The sequence below is a fragment of the Anas acuta genome, chromosome 9 (assembly GCF_963932015.1).
Source record: "Anas acuta chromosome 9, bAnaAcu1.1, whole genome shotgun sequence".
In the NCBI taxonomy this organism is placed as follows: Eukaryota; Metazoa; Chordata; class Aves; order Anseriformes; family Anatidae; genus Anas; species Anas acuta.
In genome coordinates, this window is record NC_088987.1 from 7,356,556 (window position 1) to 7,380,615 (window position 24,060).

The 24,060-nt window shown below is 37.1% G+C and overlaps 1 protein-coding gene across 4 annotated transcripts in view; it reads left to right on the forward strand.

The window, feature by feature from the left end:
• Nucleotides 1-24,060, forward strand: part of PIK3CA (phosphatidylinositol-4,5-bisphosphate 3-kinase catalytic subunit alpha) — a 42,597-nt gene that overhangs the window by 10,564 nt on the left and 7,973 nt on the right. For all 4 annotated transcript variants that reach the window (XM_068692896.1, XM_068692899.1, XM_068692898.1 and 1 more), the window contains exons 2-19: nucleotides 3,767-4,180; nucleotides 5,745-5,954; nucleotides 6,561-6,811; nucleotides 8,089-8,334; nucleotides 9,235-9,320; nucleotides 12,400-12,505; nucleotides 13,886-14,038; nucleotides 14,147-14,281; nucleotides 18,012-18,136; nucleotides 18,487-18,568; nucleotides 19,061-19,225; nucleotides 19,793-19,896; nucleotides 20,710-20,881; nucleotides 21,220-21,326; nucleotides 21,765-21,886; nucleotides 22,414-22,492; nucleotides 23,128-23,298; nucleotides 23,807-23,924. In XM_068692896.1, coding sequence (XP_068548997.1) covers nucleotides 3,829-4,180; nucleotides 5,745-5,954; nucleotides 6,561-6,811; nucleotides 8,089-8,334; nucleotides 9,235-9,320; nucleotides 12,400-12,505; nucleotides 13,886-14,038; nucleotides 14,147-14,281; nucleotides 18,012-18,136; nucleotides 18,487-18,568; nucleotides 19,061-19,225; nucleotides 19,793-19,896; nucleotides 20,710-20,881; nucleotides 21,220-21,326; nucleotides 21,765-21,886; nucleotides 22,414-22,492; nucleotides 23,128-23,298; nucleotides 23,807-23,924 — 2,784 coding nt within the window. In that variant the 5' untranslated portion in view covers nucleotides 3,767-3,828. The remainder of the gene's footprint in view (nucleotides 1-3,766; nucleotides 4,181-5,744; nucleotides 5,955-6,560; nucleotides 6,812-8,088; nucleotides 8,335-9,234; nucleotides 9,321-12,399; nucleotides 12,506-13,885; nucleotides 14,039-14,146; nucleotides 14,282-18,011; nucleotides 18,137-18,486; nucleotides 18,569-19,060; nucleotides 19,226-19,792; nucleotides 19,897-20,709; nucleotides 20,882-21,219; nucleotides 21,327-21,764; nucleotides 21,887-22,413; nucleotides 22,493-23,127; nucleotides 23,299-23,806; nucleotides 23,925-24,060) is intronic.

Consider the following 24,060-nt stretch of genomic DNA (forward strand, 5'->3'; position numbering starts at 1 on the left):
TTATGACAGCAGTGTAATGAGATTTGTCTTACAATTGGAGAAGCTAATGGACTTCAATTAAAGTTTAGGAGTTTACTGAATGAGTAATTCAGTTTCAAGTACGGCCTGATAAAATTGTATCAAGTGTTTAGTCTGCTCTTTTGCATTGATTTTGGTCTCCTAGTTTACCAAAAGCAAATTTTGAAGCCTTTTGTCTTAGAATCCCTTATTCTAAGTTCTGTAGCTGTTGGACTGTAGCTGATTTCTACCCTATAAGAAAATAGATCATGTAAGTTAGCAGTAATTTGCTGAGTGTGAAAGCAAGTAGGAATCAGTATTTTGAGAGACATGTTCTTTCACTTCCCTTTTTTCTTCCTCGTATTTTATTTTTGAACGGAACTTCAAAATCTGGTCACTGTTGATGCTTAGCAAGGTTAGTGATGGGGAATGTGCTTAATGGATTGGGAGGGCTGTAGTGGGTTCAGAAGAATATGGTCTGATCAGTGGGTGCTTTGAGTTTGGCTTTCTGACCATCTGTGGTATCCCGGAGCTTTTGGCAGAGGAACAAGGTTTAAGGTATTTTGGGAAGGTCAGAGATTGCAGGTGTGCTGTAGTGTTCATCTGATGTGTTTGCATGGAGCCATAGCTGGATCTAAATCTCTCTCGAATTCTCTTAAATTATACTTCTTCGACTGTCGAAGAACATAATTGATTCTCTTTATTCCAGGCAGCTTTCCAGATTTGAAAGTGTACACAGAAACACAAGCTGCCAACTATACTTCAAAACTGTTTCTGTTTACATTTTTGCTTTCCAAATCCAAACCCTGGAGGCGTGCTTACATGCACAAGTAAAATGAATGTGCACACAAAATGACTATATACACAGCTCCAGCACATGTCCGTTTCCCAATTTAAAACAAAGCTGCTGTTTTGGTGCAGTTGCTCTAAAAACAGTGTTGATTCTGGGCTGTCCCTTGTGGCCCATTTGCAAGTCTTTGTTTGGAGGGGGAAAAAAAAGTATTGGCAGTTAATGTTTGGAAAAAAAAGTCAAGGATGACATTTATTTGGAATAGATAGCATCTAGAAGGATTTAATGTGTATGTGCCCTGCGGTCCTGCTCCCTGCACTGCATAGACCCCGGCGTTCATCTCAGGCTCCAAGGTGCTCTCGGTAAGGCAGCTGAGAAAGCAGAACCCAAACTGAGAAGGGAAAAGTGAGTAATTCTTCACCACTTCAATCCATCCGAGCCTGGAAGGAGCTGGCTTGGGGAGCGGGGTGCCAGCGTGATGAAGAATGAGAGCACCTGCCTTGGGCAGGGAGGAGATGGGCTCCAACAGCCGGCAGTGCAGAGCAGCCTGACCAGGGCTGTGGAGCTCAACTTGAAAGGCTGCTGGTGTAAACTCAGCCTGTGCTGTGAATAACTAATTTGATTGTGGTCCATCTGTATTATCATTGTTTGTATGTGGGGACAGGAAAGTTCTTACGACTGCATATTCTTGCTTTGTGGGTTGTTTTTTTTTCATGCTGGTTTATGTGTTAAGAGGAACGTGTTTATGCCTATGCTTGTAATTAAGAAATGTAAATATAAACATCTGATTCAGCCCTATGGAGAGGGAGTTTTGCTCATGCTTCGCCTGATCAAAAAAAGATGGTTTTTAACCTTCTGTGTATTTCTTTTTATCTGTAGACTGGGGATGGTTATCAGTAATTCATAATTCTCCAGGCTGCTGTGAGTGGTGTTATCTGGGTTCATTTGTAACGTTTTGTAATTGGAAAGCTTTCCTGGTCTGCCTCCTTAAATACACCACGAGTGTGCTTAGGGCTTTCCATTTCAGAGGCTGCTCGCTGAGACCATTACAACAGTGAGGAAAATAAAACTGCTTCTTTAAGCTGTTTTTCAAAAAGAAGTCGGTAGCAAAGCCCTTCTAAATATGCATGAGGTGTTAGTGGAAAAGCATTTTTCTAAACCTGCAGTGGCACTTTAATACTTCTGCTGATAATTTTAAAAGCCCAAACTGCAACTACAAAGGAGGGAAGGAAAAAAAAAAAAGATAACCCTATTGCTAGCCAGAGTTGCTTAGGAAGTAGTGGATTTGGGAAAACATCGTTCTCACTCTAATGCGTCTTAAGCGCTGAAGTGTGGCAAAAGTAGGTAGTGGGCAGACTCGAAAGAAAATGCTTCCAAAAAGTCATTTTTGTTGTTGTCGATACCCTCCCTCCTTGTGTTCCTAAAGAGAAAAAAACAAGGTAGAGGGTCCATCTGGAGGAGGTTCTTTAACGGAAAGATGGCTGAGAAGGGCTTGAGAAGGGCAGCCTGGTTGTTCCCTGGCCCTGTGCTTGCAGGACACGTGGCTGAGGGGGGAGGCGTGATGGCCTGCTCTGGAGATGTCTGTTGATATATTTTTTCTCATGCTGAATGGAATGGAAGGACGGGCTCAGTGGCTGTGATGTGCTGTTAGAGATTTGCTTTGGGTTTGGTGACCTCTGAGGTGCTGCAGCAACTGCTTAGGTCCATGATAGTGCAGTGAAATGTCTCAGTGCTCAGGGATGGTCAGAAAGCAACCAGTTAGGAAAACAAAAAACACTGCCATGGCATCACAGAATGGTTTGGGGTGGAGGAGACCTTACAGATCACCCAGTCCAGCTGCCTCTGCCATGGGCAGAGACACCTCACTCAGTCAGGTTTCCCAAAGCCCCATCCAACCAAACATTGAACGCTTCCAGGGATGGAAATGGGCAGCCCAGTTGGTCAGAACATGAGCCTGTGTGTAGTTTGGCCTCAGACTACGCTGTGCAGCTATAGTTCTCCCTTTCCTTTGCAGAAGGGTAGGATAAGTAAGACTGGGAGAGATGCAAAGATGAAGAGGAGGTTAGCAGAAAGATGGAATGACTTCGGAGCAGAGAAGGACTGAATAGTCTGCAGCTGGTATGGAAAAGAGGTAGTGGGGAGCATGTGATAGGTCTGCGTAAAATAAAAGTTGAGAGCAATGAATGCGAGATCAGGAACTTTGTTTCATTGCAAGGAATCTAGGACATCTGGTGAGAGGAGCAGGCTTTACAGCAAAGAAAAGCAGACACTGTACAACGTGGGGTGTTGTTCTCCTGTCACAGGATGGCTGCATTTTGTGTGTGCTTGAGAACAACCCAGACAAACTTGACTGGACTTGATAGATTGCTTTCATGAATGCAGAAACATTGCCTGGCTAAAAATGTAAAAATATAAATAAATACCACTGACTAGGAGAGTTTATTTGTGAAATGTCTGTCTGCTCCTTGTTTGGCATCCATCGTTGGCCACTGGGCTGTACAACACAAATACAATTTTTCTTGTACCTGTTTTAAGTCAGCGTGAGCCAGCGCTGCTGAAAGGTCAGACGTGTCCCCTCCATTCCCTGGCTTGGCAAAGATGTTTCTGCAAGCACTGAATAAGCTTAAACTTGCTGTAAAATAGTTTTAAGATTAGGTATTTTCATCCCCGTGCTATTTAACTGTTCCAACCATAAGTATATAAACCCTGGGTCAAAAAATTAGTCCTAATTTATTTTCCAAACCATATGCATGTTGGCATTTTCTCCCAAGCTAACATGGTTCTATTATTTTGAGTAGGTATTTACATTAAATGCATGCTCCTTACCGCTTTTATCAAGTTTGTTTTTATGATGTAAAACATAGCTGTGAAATGGATCTATGATTGTAAGAAGTGTTTGGGGAAAAAAAAATATCAGAAGTTCTTTCTGGTGCTAGTATTTTAAATTTTAATGCTTAAATTTCTGATTTTTCTTCTTAGGTTTACTCATTCAAATCACTGCTTGAAAAACTTCTAGTACAAAGTTATCAAAAGACTTAAAAATGCCTCCAAGACCATCATCCGGTGAGCTATGGGGCATCCACTTGATGCCACCGAGGATCCTTGTGGAGTGTCTTCTCCCAAATGGAATGATAGTGACTCTAGAATGCCTCCGTGAGGCCACGTTACTAACTATTAAACACGAACTCTTTAAAGAAGCAAGAAAATACCCTCTCTATCAGCTCCTTCAAGATGAATCTTCTTACATTTTTGTAAGTGTTACGCAAGAAGCAGAGAGAGAAGAGTTTTTCGATGAAACACGGAGGCTTTGTGACCTGAGACTATTTCAACCTTTTCTAAAAGTCATTGAACCAGTAGGTAACAGAGAAGAGAAGATTCTCAACAGAGAAATAGGTAAGATTATTTGTATTTAAGCATAGCTGGTCTGCTTTGCTGGTTTATCCTCTTCAAAACACAAACCAAAGAATTGAAATGAATTGTATTTGTCACCTCTTGCAGTTGTATGTGCCAAAGCTTGTGTTTCGTAATTGTTTGGTGGTGTATCAAATGTCTAAAGATACTGATCATAGTTAAGACAACATTTGTAAACTGTGACTTGTTTTTTTTTTTTGCTATTCTATTTCATTTATGTACAAATTTTTCACTTTATGCGTATTTGCAGCTGTATATGAGTTAGACTATATCATTTGCTTGTCTCCAATTGGCAGGGTTTCATGTTATTACAGAGCAAAGCTTTATTGTACTTGTTTTATTTGGGAAATCAGTCTTAATTTGTTTTGAAGTTTACAGAACTGTGATAGCCAAGAGAAGGTAGAAGAGGATTTCATTACAACCTTAAATCATGTTTGCAATAGCACAGATTTGGGTACTGTTTTATCTTGCTTAGAGTAGAATTTCAGGGAGAAGGTGAGTTTTCCTCCCCTCCTTTCCTACAAAAAGAGCATTGGTAGGTGAGGGAGAACATAACAAAAACACCTGAAGGAGACAAACTGTAGTATTTTGAATCACCTCTGGAGAAGCTTTTCACTTTCCACTGTCCATTGAGAAAGTACAGGGAGCCTAGCATGTGTTTTGGTATCTAGGTTAACTATCTAAATTCAGCCAGGGCAAGCATACCCCCTCCTTCGTAGTTGCTAATAGATGTATATTGCAGTGGTAGAGACTTGTCAACTGGAAATACTTGTTCTGGGGAGCTCCTAATTGTTAAATTATTTAATTGTTATGAAGACATCATGGGTAAACTCCTCCTGTTTTGTAAAACTTAACCTGTTCAGGACTTGGAGAGAACAGTGGTTTTACCTAACTGTGTGTGGAGATAGTTGGAAAGTTTTCAAATTTGAGCATTCATGCAAAAATAATTATTTATGAAAGTAAATGGAATTAGATGTAGGACTGAAGACTTGAGAGGAATAAACCCTTATTACGTGAATCTTTGCTAAGGAGCTAAGTTCGGTATCTCTTGGGATGCTTGTCACATCTTTAAATAGCGGAAATAATCAAAAACTTGAAGAGCTGTCACTGACTTGTAAGCAAATTTCGCAATGGTTCTAATAGCTACTAATAATCCTGTCAGGGTTTTAAAGAAAATCAGCACTACAGCACCTCTGATCCTCTCAGAAATCTTTGTGCTGACTTTAAAGGAAGTTTATTACTGATTCTTTTCCTCCATGAGCAATATTAGCAGTGAGTGTGGTGATTTAAGGCTTCCAGGATTTTCAGTGAACATACACCTGGTTTCTAACCTTTTATGTGATTGCTGAGTGAACTTAACTTCAGAACTGCATTGTTCTTGAATGACGAAACAATTATGTATAAAGTGGAAGCCTGTGGTTAACGCGGAAGTATTTTGGGTTGCATTTTCTTGAAACATTCTTTTTTTGTCAGTGGTAGAAGGTATCTTTAGCTTTAACTTAGTTTTCAATTGCAATTACTTCCTCGTGCTTCTGCAATATTATAGGTTTTGCTATTGGCATGCCCGTCTGTGAATTTGACATGGTTAAGGATCCTGAAGTACAAGACTTCAGAAGAAATATTCTTAATGTTTGTAAAGAAGCAGTGGATCTTCGAGATGCTAATGCACCACATAGTAGAGCATTGTACGTCTGTCCTCCAAATGTGGAGTCTTCACCTGAGCTACCCAAACACATATACAATAAACTAGATAAAGGTAAGAAAAATATTTATTGTAGACACACAATGGGTTTTTTGTGTGATTGAGATCAGAATACAGCTGGTGACTTAGGTAAATGACTGTTTTATGTAGTATATTTAGTATACTACATCAGTATCATAACCTTGAGTTACTCAGAATAACTTGCTTAATAGAGTGTAGGTTCAAAAGGCAAACAGCAAAACTTTTTTTTTTTTGCTGTTCTAATAACTAATATTTTGTTATTTAAACTTGGTAAATTGTAATCCCTTTTAACAGGCAGAAACAGCTTGTTGGCTCTTTGTTTTTCTTTGCTCGGAAATGCAGAATTAAATGATACTGAATCACTGACTTATCTTACAGAAGTCAAGGATGGAACAGTTAGTGCTGTTTACTTGAAGGCCGAATGAAGAGTCAGTACTTGTATTATAATATTCCTAACCTCTAGGAGTAAAACTTCTTGAATTTACACTAGAATCAAAAATAAGCTGAAGGCACCTAGTTCCTTGCAGTAGTATTGCAAGTAATTCTCCGTAGTTTTGGGTTTTGGGGGCTGGAAGGGGGAGATGGTTTGTATGTCTGTTGAAACCGTGTTGAAAATGTTAATGTTATTTCACATTCTAGGGCAAATTATAGTTGTGATCTGGGTAATAGTCTCACCAAACAACGATAAGCAGAAATACACCTTAAAAATCAATCATGACTGTGTGCCTGAGCAAGTTATTGCTGAAGCAATTAGGAAGAAAACACGAAGTATGTTGTTGTCATCCGAACAACTGAAGCTTTGCGTGTTGGAGTACCAGGGCAAGTATATTTTAAAGGTGTGCGGCTGTGATGAATACTTGCTAGAAAAATATCCGCTGAGCCAGTATAAGGTGAGTAACATAATGGATTTATTTTGAAGTACATTGAAATAATCCAAATTTCTGAGGGAGAAAAGTGATCAATTTTATGACTGGCTTGCTTTTTTATTAAATTAGTTGAAAACATAGAAAGTAAAAATGTATGTGTCTTCAAACCAATTGGCTAATGCATGTGCATTTGACTTGTGTGCATATTTGTTGCAGTGTTTATTTCAATTGTTGCAGGGGAAGGTAATTGAATTTAGGATTTAGATGACTAGTTTATTTTTTCTTCTTTAAAGGAAGTAGGAGTTTACCTCTAACATTAGTGATAAATCAGTGGCAGGTGCTTTCAGAAGTATCCCACGTTTCTGATGGCAAGAGATGAGTTATGCTTGAAGGAGGCTGATGTAACGCAAAAGGAAATTTGATCAGATGTTGAATTACGAAGCAACCATTGCTACTGTGAATCTTCTCCCCTCCTCCTTTAGAGGTTGGGAAAAAAAATAAGCAAACTTCCTTGGTTTACTGTTAATTACATCAGTAAACTTTTTGATCTTATGAAAGGGGAGTGGTAAACTGCCAGCACTGCATTAATCATTGTTAAATCTTCCTTGTGGCTGTCCGTCCTTCAGTGCCTTGGTTTTGTTAGTGCTGGGAGTGTGACAGAACTGCTGACAGAAGAGCATCTGAGCAGCCCTCTCTGGAGTAGACAACAATGTTACTCTGTAGATTTCCTGACAGACTGCAGTTGCTTCCTCTTCGAAAAATGTATTGTTGTAATAAACAGCTTCCATTCCTTCATCTGAAATGGTTGAAAATCTGCTCTCTGAAGCAGTGGAGGAGAAAAGGGGGATGAGGGATCCTGAATAATGGAAAAAGGAACTTTATACAATGGGAGCTGGGGCAGGCATACGTGAATAATTCTGTGCAGTCAGGAGATCAAACGCTAGACCTATTTGATCTAGTGTGGTTTCTTCAAAAGCATCTGGTATGCCTTTACTGTGCCACAGAAGAGCTTACTAATTACAGTCCAGAGCTGGACTCATCTTAACACGTTGTATTTTGTAGTGCTGTTGCCAGACTAAATGCTCTCAGCAGTCAGTCCTGAGTGGACACCACACAGGCTTAAAGTTTGAGTCTGTCAGGATCAGTGCTGAGCTGAAGGTGATAAGTACAACAGAACCAAAAATGAACATCCCTGCCCTTTGTCTTGTGCTTTCTACCTGTGACTAGGAGTCTTTTACACATTGATTACCAAGAGCATACACTTGGAAAACACATTGAATTTTGGTTTTGTTTTCTTGCAGTACATAAGAAGTTGTATAATGCTTGGTCGCATGCCCAATCTGATGCTGATGGCTAAAGAAAGCCTGTATACCCAGCTGCCACTGGATACCTTCACAATGCCATCTTATTCCAGGCGTATCTCTACAGCTACACCCTACATGAATGGAGAAGCTACAGCTAAATCCCTGTGGACTATAAATAGTGCGCTCAGAATAAGAATTCTCTGTGCAACCTATGTAAATGTGAACATTAGAGACATTGACAAAGTAAGGAAAACGTTGTTATGGAATCACATGTGGTTTTTAACAGCTCATGGCTTCCCTCCTAAATTTTCTGTTCCATGTTTACAATTGGGAAATAGTCATGTAACATGTTAGAATATTATATCCTCACACCATTTAAATTCAAGCACTCAATTCTGAAAAATATAGTGATGTTCTAACATCTACAAACTTTTGTATACTACTGAAAAATGCATGAGTTGTGGTATTCACCTAAATATCCTTCTTGATAGGAGCAGAACTGAGTTTGTGTAGCTCACTTCAGCTGAATATGTAATGGATAGAAAAGCAAAACCCATGTTATCTTCCACATTCTAAACAATGAGTATGTTTAAGAATTTCTTGCGGTAATTGGGAATACATTTGATAAGGGGATGCTGGATAGTGTGCTGCTATCCTTTTTAGAAAGGGAGGTATGGGGAGATCAATGAGAAAAGGCATGTATGTAGGGCTTAATCCTAATGAAGTCATGCAAGAAGTCTGGCTCTCTAACTTTCTCAGAATTTGTCTGTTTGGTCTTTTCCTTCATTGTAGTTAGGCATAAGAATTAATAATAAATTCCAGTTTATTTTGGAAGTTCCTTTCAGGTTTATTACTATATTTTTAAGTGTAGTTTAGCAATAATAATAAGGAAAAAGACCAAAACCTATTTTTTCCTAGAAGGTTATGCATATATACTATACTCACACCTTGCAGAGCATGAAAAAATCTGAGTTGAGGGATGATGATGCTGTTTTTTAGGGGGGTTGGGTTTTTTTGGCTTTTTTTTTTTTTTAGCCTGATAGAAATTAAAGGCTATTATGTTGTAATCATATTATATTATAAACAAAATTCGTATTCCTATCAACATTTGGAAGATTCTACTAATACTAACGTTATTTTCAGATATATGTTCGAACAGGTATCTACCATGGAGGGGAACCTTTGTGTGACAATGTGAATACTCAGAGGGTACCTTGTTCTAATCCCAGGTAAGCTAGGTACTAGAACAACTATAGAGAACCTGACTTCCAGGGCATCATAAGTGATAGTACTGAAGAAATAAAGGCTCTGCTTAGCATTGTTCAGACAGAGCTACTTGCTGGCAATCCCTTACCTAAGAACGCTTTTACATATCCATGTATGTATAAGTAGAATTGAATTCATTCAAACACGAGTATTTTGTCTTGTAATGTTACGTATAATAGTACAGCTGCTGTACTGAACAGGTCTGTTTTACATGTGCATTCACAATTGCCTCTGAAATTCCAGTAAAATTACTCATTGGTACTGTGAAATCAGCGTAGTTCTGGGCAGCTGAGCTCCCTTTTTTACTGTCTATCAATAGCTGGTGTTCCGGTTGCAGGTACAGATTCCAACTTCAGCATGAGGCAATGGGATGTAATGTAATCCACCAGTTTGTTCCAGTGAGGTTGTGTAGCGTGTACTAAAGCAGAAGCACTGAGTGCGGAGAAATGGGAATCATTTGCTAATGTGCCAGTGAGTGCCAGCTCTGGGCTGATTGTTTTCAGGACCTACCATAAATATTACCTGGAAGAATAAATGACATGAACTTGAAATTGCTCTTAATATACAAAACAAAGTTTTATTTGAGCATACATAAACATATTGAGAATTAGTATTTAAAAGATGTTAAATTTCTGCCTGTAATTCTGAGTAAGGAGGAGATGTGCAATTTTAGCATCTCCTAGGATTAGGCACAAAATAGGTGTTCAGAAATTGACTTGCATTTTGTGACTTCATGTCTTTGAAAGTCGCAAGATATGTGTTTTCTATGAATATGATTAGGCCCTCTAATTATAACACCTAATAATGTATGCAGTTACTGAAAAATAGCTTCTCCCTTCTAGTTATCCCCCACATAGTTAAACCATTGGTTCAAGTGTAGCTCTTCTAGAGGGAAAACCTCTTAGAAAAGGTGCTGAAAGGAGTGATTTGAAAACATGGCTGTCATCACACAGATCTACCTTATATGAAATTAACAAACTGTAAGAAAATTGAACAGATGTATGAGGAGCAGCTGAGGTCCCTTGGTTTGTTCAGCCCAGAGGCTGAGGGGAGGCCTCATGGTGGCCTGCAGCTCCCTCACAAGGGGAGCGGAGGGGCAGGCGCTGAGCTCTGCTCTCTGGGGACAGTGACAGGACCCGAGGGGACAGCATGGAGCTGGGATATGGGAGGGTCAGGCTGGGGGTTAGGGAAAGGTTCTGCACACAGAGGGTGGTCGGGCGCTGGGACAGGCTCCCCAGTGCAGTGGTCATGGCACTGAGCTGCTGGAGTTCAGAAAGAGTTTGGACAACACTCTCAGACACATGGTCTGATTTTTGGGTGGTCCTGTGAGGAGCCAGGAGTTGGACTTGATGATTCTTGTGTGTCCCTTCCAACTCAGGATATTCCATGATTCTGTGAATTAAAGTTTATCTGCCAATTTAGTTATTCACAGAGAAGGGCTCGGGGCAGTTATTTCTTTGTGAAATGCTGCTTTTAGTAGCTACAAACACATGGAAAAATTAATACTGTCCTTGGAAGCTGCTGCTTCTCCCAGCTGAGGAAAATTAAGAAAATGCTTAAGAAAATAAGTGTATTCAGCAGTTCAAAAGCACAGTTCTGCCAGTTGAGAGAAAAATTCTAGTTAGAGAAGTTCATGAAAACAGAATGTATATTTCTCTAGAACTAATGTGTTCTTATTTCTATAGTAAATTGAGTAACATCACAGTTGTTTTAGCAGTCTAATTCTAGAGCAAAACTGAGAGCAGAATGAATACACTTGTTTTTATTTATTATGATTCAGACTACTTGAGCTAGTAACAGTGGTGAGATTTTAAGGTAATAAAATATGAGAAACAGTGTCTATGCACAAGACTCTGGAGTGCTTGAGGAATTACTGCAGTAAAAAATACTCATTTTCTTTAGCTCACTTTGCTAATGCACTAGAACCTCATGGAATAGCAAACTGGTCATCCTGTGAAAGAGGATTTGAGTAAGCGTTTATTTTCAAAATGAAATGAGATTGTAATGCATTTGTAACTGGAACACTGTCATTTAAAGAGGTAACATGGTTCAGTCTGCTGTGATTTTGCAGTTCCTTGCATTTTAATTGTTAATTGCTTCCTGTTTCATTTACTTACATTTTAGCAGCAACACAGTTAATAGAGTTAGTAGAGTTAAGCAATCATTTGGAAAGTGTCCAGTTGCTGCCAGCAATTTTGGTTTTCCTTTCTTTATGCAGCTGTGGAAGTGTTCTTACTTTCTATCACCATTACTGAGGAATCTCTGGTCTGGTTGTACCTAATGACTGGTCCCTAGTGTTTCATGTTTTAGTATAAACTAAGTTGCACCCTTTTTAGCAAAGGAACTGGAACCAGAAATGTCTTGTTTATCACTAATACTTGAAGTTCATCATCCATATATTTAATGATTCTCCTCAAACTGGGGAAAAAAAAAATTGTAAGATATGTTTTTTTTGCTTAGCTCTCTAAATGGCAGCTATAAAACACTTTTCTCCAATCAACTCCTAATTATATCAGTGTAACATAATAGCAAAAATAGAATTGTTAGTCTGTACAGTGTATTCAAAAACTATGGCAGGGCATTAGGAATATTGCTTTGGATTTCTGTTACATTTGCATTTTTTCTTTCTAACAATTCTAATTTAGTTGAATGCTGAAGTGAAAAATTTCACAAGCAAAACCTTATGTTGGTAGCACACTTGCAAAGTCGTTGTCTTCTGGTTATATCTACACAGTCACAGCTTCTGGGTATTCAAGAAATAGGCGAATGAACCTGTTACTCAGCTTGCAGGAATTGAACCTAGCGTGACTTTTTAAACAGTGGTGATGGTAGAATGCTTATCAGGGAAGCTTCAATTCCCAAAGGCAGTCAGTGTGGTCAAATGCATGTAGGAGGATCGTTCTACAGTAAGGAAGTGTATTCTTTACGTGTATGCACAGTTTAGGTAAGGATACGACACTTTTTAGTATAACTCCTGTTTGCATACAGCTCTCTTCCTGGCCTCTTTTAACCAGGTTTTATTCTGCTTTGTAAATGTTACAGATGGAATGAATGGTTGCTGTATGACATGTACATTCCCGACCTTCCACGTGCTGCTCGGCTCTGCCTTTCTATCTGTTCTGTTAAAGGCCGGAAGGGTGCTAAAGAGGTAAAATACTTCATAGCTTTAGTAAACTTTCAAACAAGTTACTCAAATCAAGTTTGGGAAGATACTTGGTAACCATTGTCCTGGTAATGAGTCTTAGTGAAATGTTTGATTTGAATCAGACTCAAATAGGATTTTTTCTTTTCTTTTATATTATTCAGTCTACCACTTTTTGTCATTTGAAATCAAGCATGACTGAAAAAGCTTATCCATTCAACACTGCAACTATATTGCCTTTCAAAAAGATCACTGTTAGTCTTTTGAGGTGTGAGTGTCTGTAAGTTTCTAAACTCATGAATTACTTGCTACTAATTAAAGGACAGTATTTATATCTAGATTCAGAGCTTATTTTAAAATTTGCGCTGCTTTAGTATTTGAGGAAAGATCCCAAACCATTTTTAGGAATCTAAATATGACACCAAATTCTAGACACTAGCATCTTTAAATTTTACATTTCTATGAGTGTCACAGATACTTCGTAGAATTTTTTTTTAATCTACAAGCAGGTTTACAAATCTTGAGTTACTTGGGCATGGGGACAATGCTAGCATGTTTGCAAGTGTTCTGATAATGTGCTATAAAATGATTGCCCTTATTATGTTGGCACAAAGGTTAGATGTCACAGTTGTGTGCAAGGAAAGAAAAATATGGTACAGTTTCCATAACCTGCTTTCTGATAATCTGGAAATGTAACAACTTGTTCTCAGATAAAAATGTTACTTCTCATGACGCACAATCAAAGGTTTGATGTCAGAGACGGAGTTCAGTGGTTTCACAACAATAAATTCCAGTAGATGAAGCGGTCTGTTTAGTACATGATTTATCAGGGAAAAATGGACCTAAACAAGTGTTGCTAAAAGGAAAACAATGCGATTTATGATATAATGATACTTCTCTAATTATTTGCTCTCATTGCCAGCTTAAATTGGCTAAGTGAGATGGTATTATTAATAGCAAGATTATGTACTGTACTGTTCTCCTGAGTCCATTTTCTGTTTTTCCCTCCCTGTCTTAAACTGCTTGAAAAATGAGCAGAAGAGTCTGTTTGGAGCATGCCTTTCATTCTTAACATAACTTTAATTCTCTGATTAGACCCTCTGGTTTGGTATTAGTTAGAGTTTAAGTATAGGGAAAACAGCTGCTGTTTTATTTTTATGAAAACCAGAATTATTTGGTTTTGATAATCTTTCTGCTGTGCAGATGGACGTTAGAAATCAGAATAGTTCATTTGGAAGGGACCAACAAAGATAAAAACTTTAAGCTATGATGAACCCATATTGTTATATTTTTATTTTTTTAATCTACTTTGTTTATTTTTTAAAATGTACTACTGTGCAGTAATTAGAAGATGAAACTGAAAGATCTTCTTTTAATCTCTTTAAGGAGCACTGCCCATTGGCTTGGGGAAATATAAACATGTTTGATTACACAGACACTCTTGTATCTGGGAAAATGGCTTTGAATCTTTGGGCAGTACCTCATGGACTGGAAGATTTATTGAATCCTATTGGTGTTACTGGATCAAATCCAAATAAGGTAGGTATTTGCATGGGAACTGCTTTCTCGAGAGTACATATTCAAAATATGCCCTATTCTAATCAGTATCATTGGACTGAAAAAATAATTTAAATTCCCTTTACATAGGAAACTCCATGTTTAGAGCTGGAATTCGATTGGTTTAGCAATCCTGTTAAGTTTCCAGATATGACAGTGATTGAAGAACATGCCAATTGGACTATCTCACGTGAACTGGGGTTCAACTACAGCTATGCGGGGCTGGTAAGACAAACTTACCTTCCAAGAATAGCTACTAAAATATGAAAGTAGTTACTTTTTTCTTTTTTTTTCTGAATATACTAGTGATAAATCAGGATATAAGAAGGATTCTTTTATTGTAAGAGGAATAAACCAATTTTTTGTTATCTTTTTAGCACAGAGTAATATAATCTCCTTCCTTTCTATTGCCAATAAACTGTCTTAATTCATAACTGATCCATGCCTGAAAGAGAAATTGTCTTACTGTGCAGATTGTTAGGACCTTTTTGACATATTTAAATTACAGATTCAGATGTCTAAACTACTTTTCAAAAGTTGTAGTTCTCCTTCAGTGGTACTGTTTTTCTTCGTTGCAATTTCATGTTTATAGGGAGGCTTTTTTGTGTAGCGTAAAGGTGCTTATAACTTTTCATTGCCTGTTGAATGGGTTTGTTATGACCATAAGTACCATGAATTTTAAAGGAATTGATTGCCATACTTACTACATGAGAGTAGTCCTTTAGCCCTCTCTTCTATGAGGCTAAAGACAAGGCTGTGAAATTAGTTGGTATGTTTGCATTTTCTCATGGAGGCTGGTTTAAAGACTGGAGAGTTTCCCCAAGATGGCTTTGTGGTCTATGTGAAAAGTTCCACTGTACCAAAAATTGTGTAGGTGTGAGTAAGCCTCCAGCTTGGGAATTCTGGTGATATTGACAGCAGGCCCTTCGCAAAACATCCTCAACAAAGAGTTGTGGGTATTGGATTTCTCTTGATGCTCTATCGCAAGTCCATCGTAGACTGGTATTATCTGCTTATGGTATATATTGTGACTGAGAGCTGCTGCAGAGCTCTCAGAAAGTTAAGGACAGCTGGCATCTTGTTAAAGAGCATTCCTTTGCTGTTATATAGCCTTTTACCTAGGCTTTGATATGTTGAACTCATTGTTTAGTTCTACATGTAGGCAAAAACTGAAAAGGGTTAGGAGACTAAGCCAGTGACAAAGTAATGATCAACTTGCGTTTTAGAATTTAAAATTAAAAATACTTGAAGTAGAATAATGTCTCAAATTACTGCCTTTTTTGTGATAAACCTTACAATACCATAAAAGCAGGTCATAGTGGTTAAATGTAGAGAAAGTCTATTTGCATCAATGACCAAGTTGATAGGGAAACAGAAATTATATTCCAGTATTTTATTCCAGGTTTCCCTTTCCCCTTATTCATGCTGCTTTTTTTCCCTAGTCCTCCTCCTTGTCTTAAAAAAAAATATCCTCTTATCCTTTTTTAAATCTCAGTGTGTGAGATTTAACATCACTAGTGATCTTTTTGTTCCCTTTACCTTTTAATGTGTGGTATCTTCAGGCTTGGGGCCAAATTATCTACATTCAAGTACTGTGCATATTTATGGCTATTTTTAACGTTAAGTATTTTTAGGGAAATAAGAGACAATGCATTACACATCTAAAATCAGATACTAGGTTGCTAGCATTGGCCATACCTGAAAGAACTTTATGCCTGAAATGGTCAAAATCAGCAAAGCAGTCATTGAGGTTTGATTTCTATATAAATGTTATAATATAGAGAGCATAACTACATCTGTTGTTTACATTGAGATGCATTATACTGCATTTAAATAAATTAATGCATAAGGCAGCATTTTTAGATCCATTATTATCTTTAATATGAAAGACTTTTCAAATATTAAATCTCATTTACTGTCCCACAATTCATAGAATTTCAAGTTTTTGGTGTTGACTGCAACAGGATAAATGCATTTTCCTTCTGGGCTTGACCTAATCTATGATCTTTCTGACCCACTATGCAGGTACATTTTATACTTTTTTGACATTTAATTACAATTTAGGATAACTCAAAATCAAGATAAATATTTACAATTAATCTCTTGTTCAGTATCAACTACTTGATTTTATATCAGGAGTAGGGTGACTGTAGAGTTATAATGAATAAATATTCATTAACTTCCTTACAGAATGATTCTGGCTTTGCTATTTGCATTGTATGTTAACATGATATCTAAGAATGCGTTCCAGAAATCTTTCTATGCCAACACAAAGAGTAGTCCTGAATTCTCTCAGTTTCAAATCTGGTCCATGTGCTTCAGACTGTCAAGTTAACAAGAGACAAACGTACTAAAAATTCTGTGAAGTAATAGTGATAGATGAAAGCTTGAAGGCTGGAATATTCTTGTCACACATAATAGTAGTGAAGCCATCATGGGAGCATGTAATTTATGTAATTAAATGTGAATATAAAGTAGAGAACTTGGAATCTGCAAGTATGCATCTTGTGGCGTAATATAACAACTGGTTCTACATTTGCGTGCGTTCTTAGAAATATTTCCGCTTCATTTTTTTTAAAGGGTGCCTTGATCTCCTACCTGGAAATTTCCTATTGCTCCTTTCAGCAGTTTGTGTTTTTTTTTCTTTTTTTGTTTCTGTTTTGAGTGGGTTTTTCCTTTGTTCTTCTTTGTTTGTTTGTTTTTTGTTTTTTTTTGTTTTGTTTTTTAAGCTAGATGCATTGGAAAAAATTTCTGTAAAAGACATGCAGATGTTTTTGTTTCAAAGTTCTAGTTCAACCAGTGGAAAATTACAATCAGTAAAACTGGTGGATAAAGGCCAGTTCATTCTTGTCTACTGTATTTTTTTTAATATGTTCAGTAGAAATTACACAGGAAAAGAGCAGAACAAGAGATCAAATGCTGTGGTATTTTTTCTCAGTTCTAGAAGTTATACAGTTTAAGCATTCTGAACTTTGGAAAGGGTTGATGTTCATTTTCTTTTGTATAAGTCAGTATTGTACAGACATCAAAACATGAGCTCGCTTTAAAAACACTGTTCCTGAGTAGAGCTTTTGGGATAGCATCTTGTTAAGTGTCAAACTTGTTTATTACATTATTGCTCTTGTTTATTACATTGACCAAAGAAGGTCAATGAAGCTGGAGAACGGTTTAGAGACCAAGTCTTACGAGAAGCGGCTGAGGGAGCTGGGGTTATTTAGCCTGGGGAAAAAGAAGTGCAGGGGAGACCTTATTGCACTCTACAATTACCTTAAAGGAGGCTATGGCAAGGTGGGATAGGTCTCTTCTCTGAGGCACCACATGATAAGACAAAAGGAAATGGCCTTAAGTTGTGCCAGAGGAGGTTTAGGTTGGAGATTCAGAAAAAAGTTCTTCACTGAAAGTGTTGTGAGGTATTGGAACATGCTGCCCAGGGAAGTAATTGAGCCACCATCCCTGGAGGTCTTCAAAAAAACACGTAGATGTAGAGCTTAAGGACATGGTTCAGTGGTGGACTTGGCATTGCTAGGTTAAAATCATCTAGTCCAGCCTTTAGGTTTTTTTTCCAATCTGAATAATTCTATTATTCAACATCCATACTCTGCTTTTTCAGTTCTGATTCTTTTTCATCCCTTTCAGCAGTTCTCAGCAACATCAAATCTGGAGACAGAAATGACCTGTTTCATTTTGTACCACTAGTCTGTTGCTCATCAGATGCCAACTGCAGCTATTCCACCACACAGCTGATTTTGTGAAATGTACTTCTTGTCCCAGTAATGACTAAAAGCAGTCTTTAATTTCTTTTTTCTACTTGTAAGTCCTCACTTTTAACAGAAGGAAACAGCAAGGTAGTATGGCATGATGTACAAATATTCCTGTGTTGTTAAAATACTTGTGTATGATGTATGACAACGGTAGAAAATGTGTGAAGGATTAATGGGCCACTGTCTCTCTACAGAGTAACAGAATAGCTAGAGATAACGAATTAAGAGAAAGTGACAAGGAGCAATTGCGAGCCATATGTACGCGGGATCCTTTGTCTGAAATCACTGAGCAAGAGAAGGACTTCCTTTGGAGCCACAGGTATTGGGAGGGGAGAAACAAAAAACACAAAACAGAAAATCATTCATTGTCACAATCAAACTTCATTCCCTTGGTTTTGATTGTTTTGGGCTTTGGTCCCTTTTCTTTATTCTGTATGGTTTAGGTTGTGCTTTAGAAAAGGCTTATGAGCTAAGTTGTTGAATTAATTTGTTTTCCTGATTACTGTAGTCTTGCATTCATACGTGGATGCAGACAACACTTTATGATATCAGTTGGATCCTGCTGACAAAGGGAGAAAAAGATGCGGGACTGAAGGGATGTGGTAGATAGTTATCAAAACAAAATGATGCTTTGTACAAACATTCTTTTTTTTTTTTTATCTTTTGCAGGCACTATTGTGTAAATACACCAGAAATTCTGCCCAAATTACTTCTGTCTGTTAAATGGAATTCTAGAGATGAAGTAGCTCAGGTAACAAAAAACATTGGAGAAGTTTTAAGTTTTGAAGAAGTTTGAAAATGTTACTTTACAAGAAAACTTCCAGAAGCTGTGTGTATGATATGTTGAATGAAAACTTAGATGGTTCAAGTTGCCACTGTAACTGGCTGATCAGTCTGTGTTTGTTTTATGTGATCCATTTGCCTGCTCCAGGAAAGGCCCTCAGTTCTCATTCTTTAACTCAGACTGAGTCCTAGTTTTTCTTCTGGTGGCATTACTTCAATCTTTGTTATGTCAATTAGTTAAATGTGAGGGTTTTTTATTCTTTTTATAGTGGATAAAAAAAAAAAAAACAATCAGCTGGCAACTAATACCAAACTGTTTATTTAGAGGTGACTGGCAAGTAAACAGCTTCTATGCAGAAGCAGTTCGTGTCTGATACATCCTTCTATTATATCTTCTGTGTATTATAACTTCTTCCTAATCAATGCAAATGTGTAACGTCCTTGGATTTCTTGTTCACAGATGTACTGTTTGGTAAAAGACTGGCCTCCAATCAAGCCAGAGCAAGCAATGGAGCTTTTGGATTGTAATTATCCAGATCCAATGGTGCGAGCTTTTGCAGTTCGGTGTCTAGAGAAGTACTTGACAGATGACAAACTGTCACAGTACTTAATCCAGCTAGTACAGGTATATAACATGTTTTGGTATACTTGATGCCTTATGTATATTTGATAATTACAGAGGTTTAAAGTACAACAAATGTTAGGACATTGTGAGGTCCTCAGCAGTATCTGTTTGCACTGTAGATTATGTTAGCAGGAGGAGCTCTTGAAGTTAAAATATGGTTCATTTTCTGTAGTACTTTGGTATCTGTAACCAATATTAAATGCCAAAAATTAACAGATACAGAACTGTTCTACCAGCTGGAACAGGCAACTATTTCAGCTGTCTTGCATATGGGAAAGTATGAACAGAAGCATCTTTTTAAAATTTGAAGCAAGTTGAAAGTTGAGGCTAAAATATTTGGTAACAGTAAAAGAAGCCTCAGATGGCAAGTTTCTGAAAGAGAAGCAGTCTATGCACTCTGTTAGCAGATACTGTTCATATGCTAACGTGTGCAATTATTTAAAATACCAAGATCAGTCATTCTACAAAATGTAATGTAAAACTTGCATTGTGTTTTATCTAAGTGTTTTCATCTATATGTAGATTAATAGAAATAATATCTAACTTTCTTTCTTTATCCTTAACTAGGTTCTGAAATATGAACAGTATTTAGATAATCAGCTTGTGAGATTTTTACTCAAGAAAGCACTGACGAATCAAAGGATAGGACACTTCTTCTTTTGGCATTTAAAGTAAGCTTAATATCATGATTAGGGGTGGTGAGATACCTACTGTGTTTAAACAAAGCAAGCCTTATTTTAAGAGTTTGAGTGCATAGTTTGGTAAGAGAATGCATTCCTTCCAGTTTAAAAAGCTAGTTATTAGATGACTAATCTTATGTTTTTTTCCTCTAATGGTGATTATTCTAAAACCAGGTAGCCTAATTGAGATTACTGAAGCTTCCCATGTTAGCTGTTTACAACTTTGACAGATTTCTGCTATTTGAACTTTGTTGTATGCCAGATCCCCTCACCAGTCTTACAGAGAATTTTGCCAGAGCAGAGTTACTTCTGAAATTAAGCCAGAAATATATGGAAAAGTATGTTTCTAAAAAAAAAAAAATATATATCTCTGCAGACTTCTCTTGACCCGCTTGATTTGACCACATAAGTCTTTGAAAATTACGGTTCATACATGCATGTTTAGCCTTTGTCTGAGCAAGAAATCTGGAACTTGAGTTGAAAGCTTGAGGCTTAGTACGGCATTTCTGAGAAGCATGGATCTTTGATTAAGGAAAATCTTAGAAAAGAACAGGGAGCAAGAAGGAAGGGGGTGGGCAAAAGAGGGGAAAGCCTGAAAACTTTGTGCTGAATTAGCTGTAAGAAATACTGAACTCTGATCAGTCCAGTCAAAATAAGATGAGTTTTGGGAAGTCAATGCTAATTACTTTGCTGGGAAGAAGGACCCATAAGCCACCTTCAGGAAGATGTTATGAGTATAGTTTCATTTTGGCACCTGTAAGTAGTCTTGTCTTAAAGCTGTAACTGTTCTTCCTCTCTGTGTAGGTCTGAAATGCACAATAAAACTGTAAGTCAGAGATTTGGTTTACTTCTGGAGTCCTATTGTCGAGCATGTGGAATGTACCTGAAGCATCTGAGCAGGCAGGTGGAGGCTATGGAGAAGCTGATTAACCTCACAGATATTCTCAAGCAGGAAAAGAAAGATGAGACACAGAAGGTATTATAAGCTGTCCACATACCAAAACTGTTGCTTTTAGTCATAGGAATTACTAGAACTGTTTTATTTGATAAAATAGCAATGTATCTATACTACTAACATTGGTAGATAGTATGTTACCTGGAAGCTGTAGTGTTTTCTATGTTCATTACCATTGTCTACCTTTTAAAGCAATAGAACCACAGCTAAGAGCTTCCATTTGAGTAATGTGTGACTAAATGGAGTTGCTGATGTTGGAACTGTGTAAAACCATCCTTTAAACAAAAGCTGAAACCTGATACTTATCTTCATTTATGTGTAGTCAGTGTTCTCAAAACCTGAATGTGATTATTTATCAGGTGCAGATGAAGTTTCTTGTTGAACAAATGAGACGGCCAGATTTTATGGATGCTTTGCAAGGTTTTATCTCTCCTCTTAATCCTGCTCATCAACTGGGAAATCTTCGGTATTGTCTTCAGTTTTAAAATTTGTCCAGATATTTAAGTAAATACTTAGTAATGTTAACATACACTAAATGCTAGCATTATCAAAGTTAGCTGAATAAAATTTGTAGCAGAGTGAAGTAGTTTCAACATAATGATTTAACAAATTAGAGAACAACATGACAGCTGTTCCTATAAGGTGGCAGGAACTGTAGTTCATTTGTGAAGAATGCATGCTACCAAGGGAAAAGGTATGATATAGCTTGTTCTTCCTTTGTGCTTAGCAAATGATTAGCATTGACGTTAGTAATTTAAATTTCAAGTTGGAAATAGTGGTTGATTGTCAGTTACCTGTGAAGATCTCATTTGATACTATTTTAAAGAAAACAGAGTGAACATAGTAGTATTATAGAAACATGGTATGAATATGCTTATTTCATATGAACCTTATCTCTTTATAGGCTTGAGGAGTGCAGGATAATGTCATCTGCAAAAAGGCCCCTATGGTTGAACTGGGAAAACCCAGATATTATGTCCGAATTGTTATTTCAGAACAATGAGATAATCTTTAAGAATGGAGATGGTAAGGAAAAATAAGTGTAATTGAAAACCTATGTATCTGTTTATTTTCCTGGCATACTACGTAGTATTTTTTTTTAAGCATAAAAAAATGCATTTAAAAAAAAAACTGACCAAAGCAATTTTTTCCCAGAAAAACTGAGCATGCACAAATAAATATTTGTCTCAAAGGCATGTGCAAAGTGTTTATGTTCCTAAATATTCAGTCTGTTGGGGTAGAACATGACACTACTTAATACTTTGTTTCCTTACACAAAAATGTTTTCAAGATTTCATTCCAGATGTGTAATGTTTAGCTGATTGACATGACAATTCCATTGTTTTTAATATATATGTGTAAACAGCTTGGAGATTACCACAAGTTTATATTCATTCTCAAGTTATTTAAAAGGTTTTCCTCTCTTTTGAGAGATCAAAACCTATATTAAACTATACAAACGTCATTTCCGTTAGAAATACTACTAGGTGGTAAAGTCTAACAGTGTTTTGTGTTATGAAATGTGCAATCTCTTATGTATTTGACTATTCCAGACTTACGTCAGGACATGCTGACACTACAGATAATTAGAATTATGGAAAACATCTGGCAAAATCAGGGTCTTGATCTTCGGTAAGCATTAGAGGTCATTCTCAAGCAACAAATTATGATCTTTAAGGAGTGTGTGAGTAAATGGCTGTTTCTGGGTACATTTAGTCCATTAATGTCTGGATAAATAGTAATGTTCCTGACTGTAGATTGCAGTTACAATTCTGTACTATGTTCAGGCACTATTTGAAAAATCATCTTGAAGGTTCCATGCTGCTAATTCAGTTACCTGCTGCTTGTTTATAGTAATCCATTAAATACTAATATTCATTCTCCTAGTATTTAGATTCTGTCTCTAATATTTCATTTTGAATATAGTTGAATAGATACTGTTGAATCGTGCTGAATGTCTTTTTAAAAAGTCTTTCCAGTGGATTCCCCAAAGTCTCCAAAAAGTGTCAATAAAATTTTTCCTTAGTCTTTTGCCTTGATAGAAAACTAAAGAACAGAAATGGTGAATACATTGGCTGGCATGTTACAAGACTAATACCTGGTACATTTTTTCCATGGAGCTAATGATAATACACCTGTGAAACATTAAAAATAGTTTTTCATATCCTGAAGTCAGTAATGTGAAATTTACCTAGTAAGGATTATTAAACAGTATCTGTTGGTCGCTATCTTAAAATGTGTTTTATAAAAAACACTTTCTCTTACAGGATGTTGCCTTATGGTTGTTTGTCTATTGGTGACTGCGTGGGACTCATTGAGGTAGTGAGAAGTTCTCATACAATCATGCAGATTCAGTGTAAAGGAGGCTTAAAGGGAGCATTGCAGTTCAACAGCCATACATTGCATCAGTGGCTCAAGGACAAGAACAAAGGAGAAATGTGAGATTTCTTGTTGCTTGGTTTTTTTGTGTCCACTTGCTGTTTTTGATGAAGCTTCAAGAGAACTAAAACTTATCAGGAGGGAAATTACATCCATCAGTATTTTTCCCTGCCCTCATTTGCCTAATAGTCCTGCTTTATTTAGCTTGTATTTAATGAGTTTGAGTAGTTGTGTGACTTCTCAACAGTAAAGCATAAGTTGAAGGTAGAACTATGAAGACAAGGGTTAACTCTGTATCTTAACAGTAGCTCATCAAAATGAAAGCTACTGTCTGTTTTCAGAAGAAAGCCAGTCCTACTAGCTGGCTTGCTGTTCCATGATCTTAACTGTAAGTACTTCTGTTTTCAGAGTATGCTGAATTTCTTCCTTACTTTGCTAAAGTCTAGGAACTCCACTTCATTGAGCAAGGGTAGTAAAGTTGGTTCTTCCCTTTTAAATAAAAAAAAAATGGTCTTGCAATTTTGTTTTACTATCTGTAAGAAAATGTCTTTTGTTTGTTTTCAATAGGTATGATGCAGCTATTGACTTGTTTACACGTTCTTGTGCTGGCTACTGTGTTGCCACCTTTATACTGGGCATTGGTGATCGCCACAACAGTAACATCATGGTGAAAGATGATGGACAAGTAAGATGTTTTTTGCAGGAATGTAGCATAATATAATCTCGATTTGATATGAGTTTGTTTAAAAAAAATCCATCCAAACTCTAAGTAACTTAACAATAATATCCTTTAAACAAAGATTACTAATCCTTAAATACCT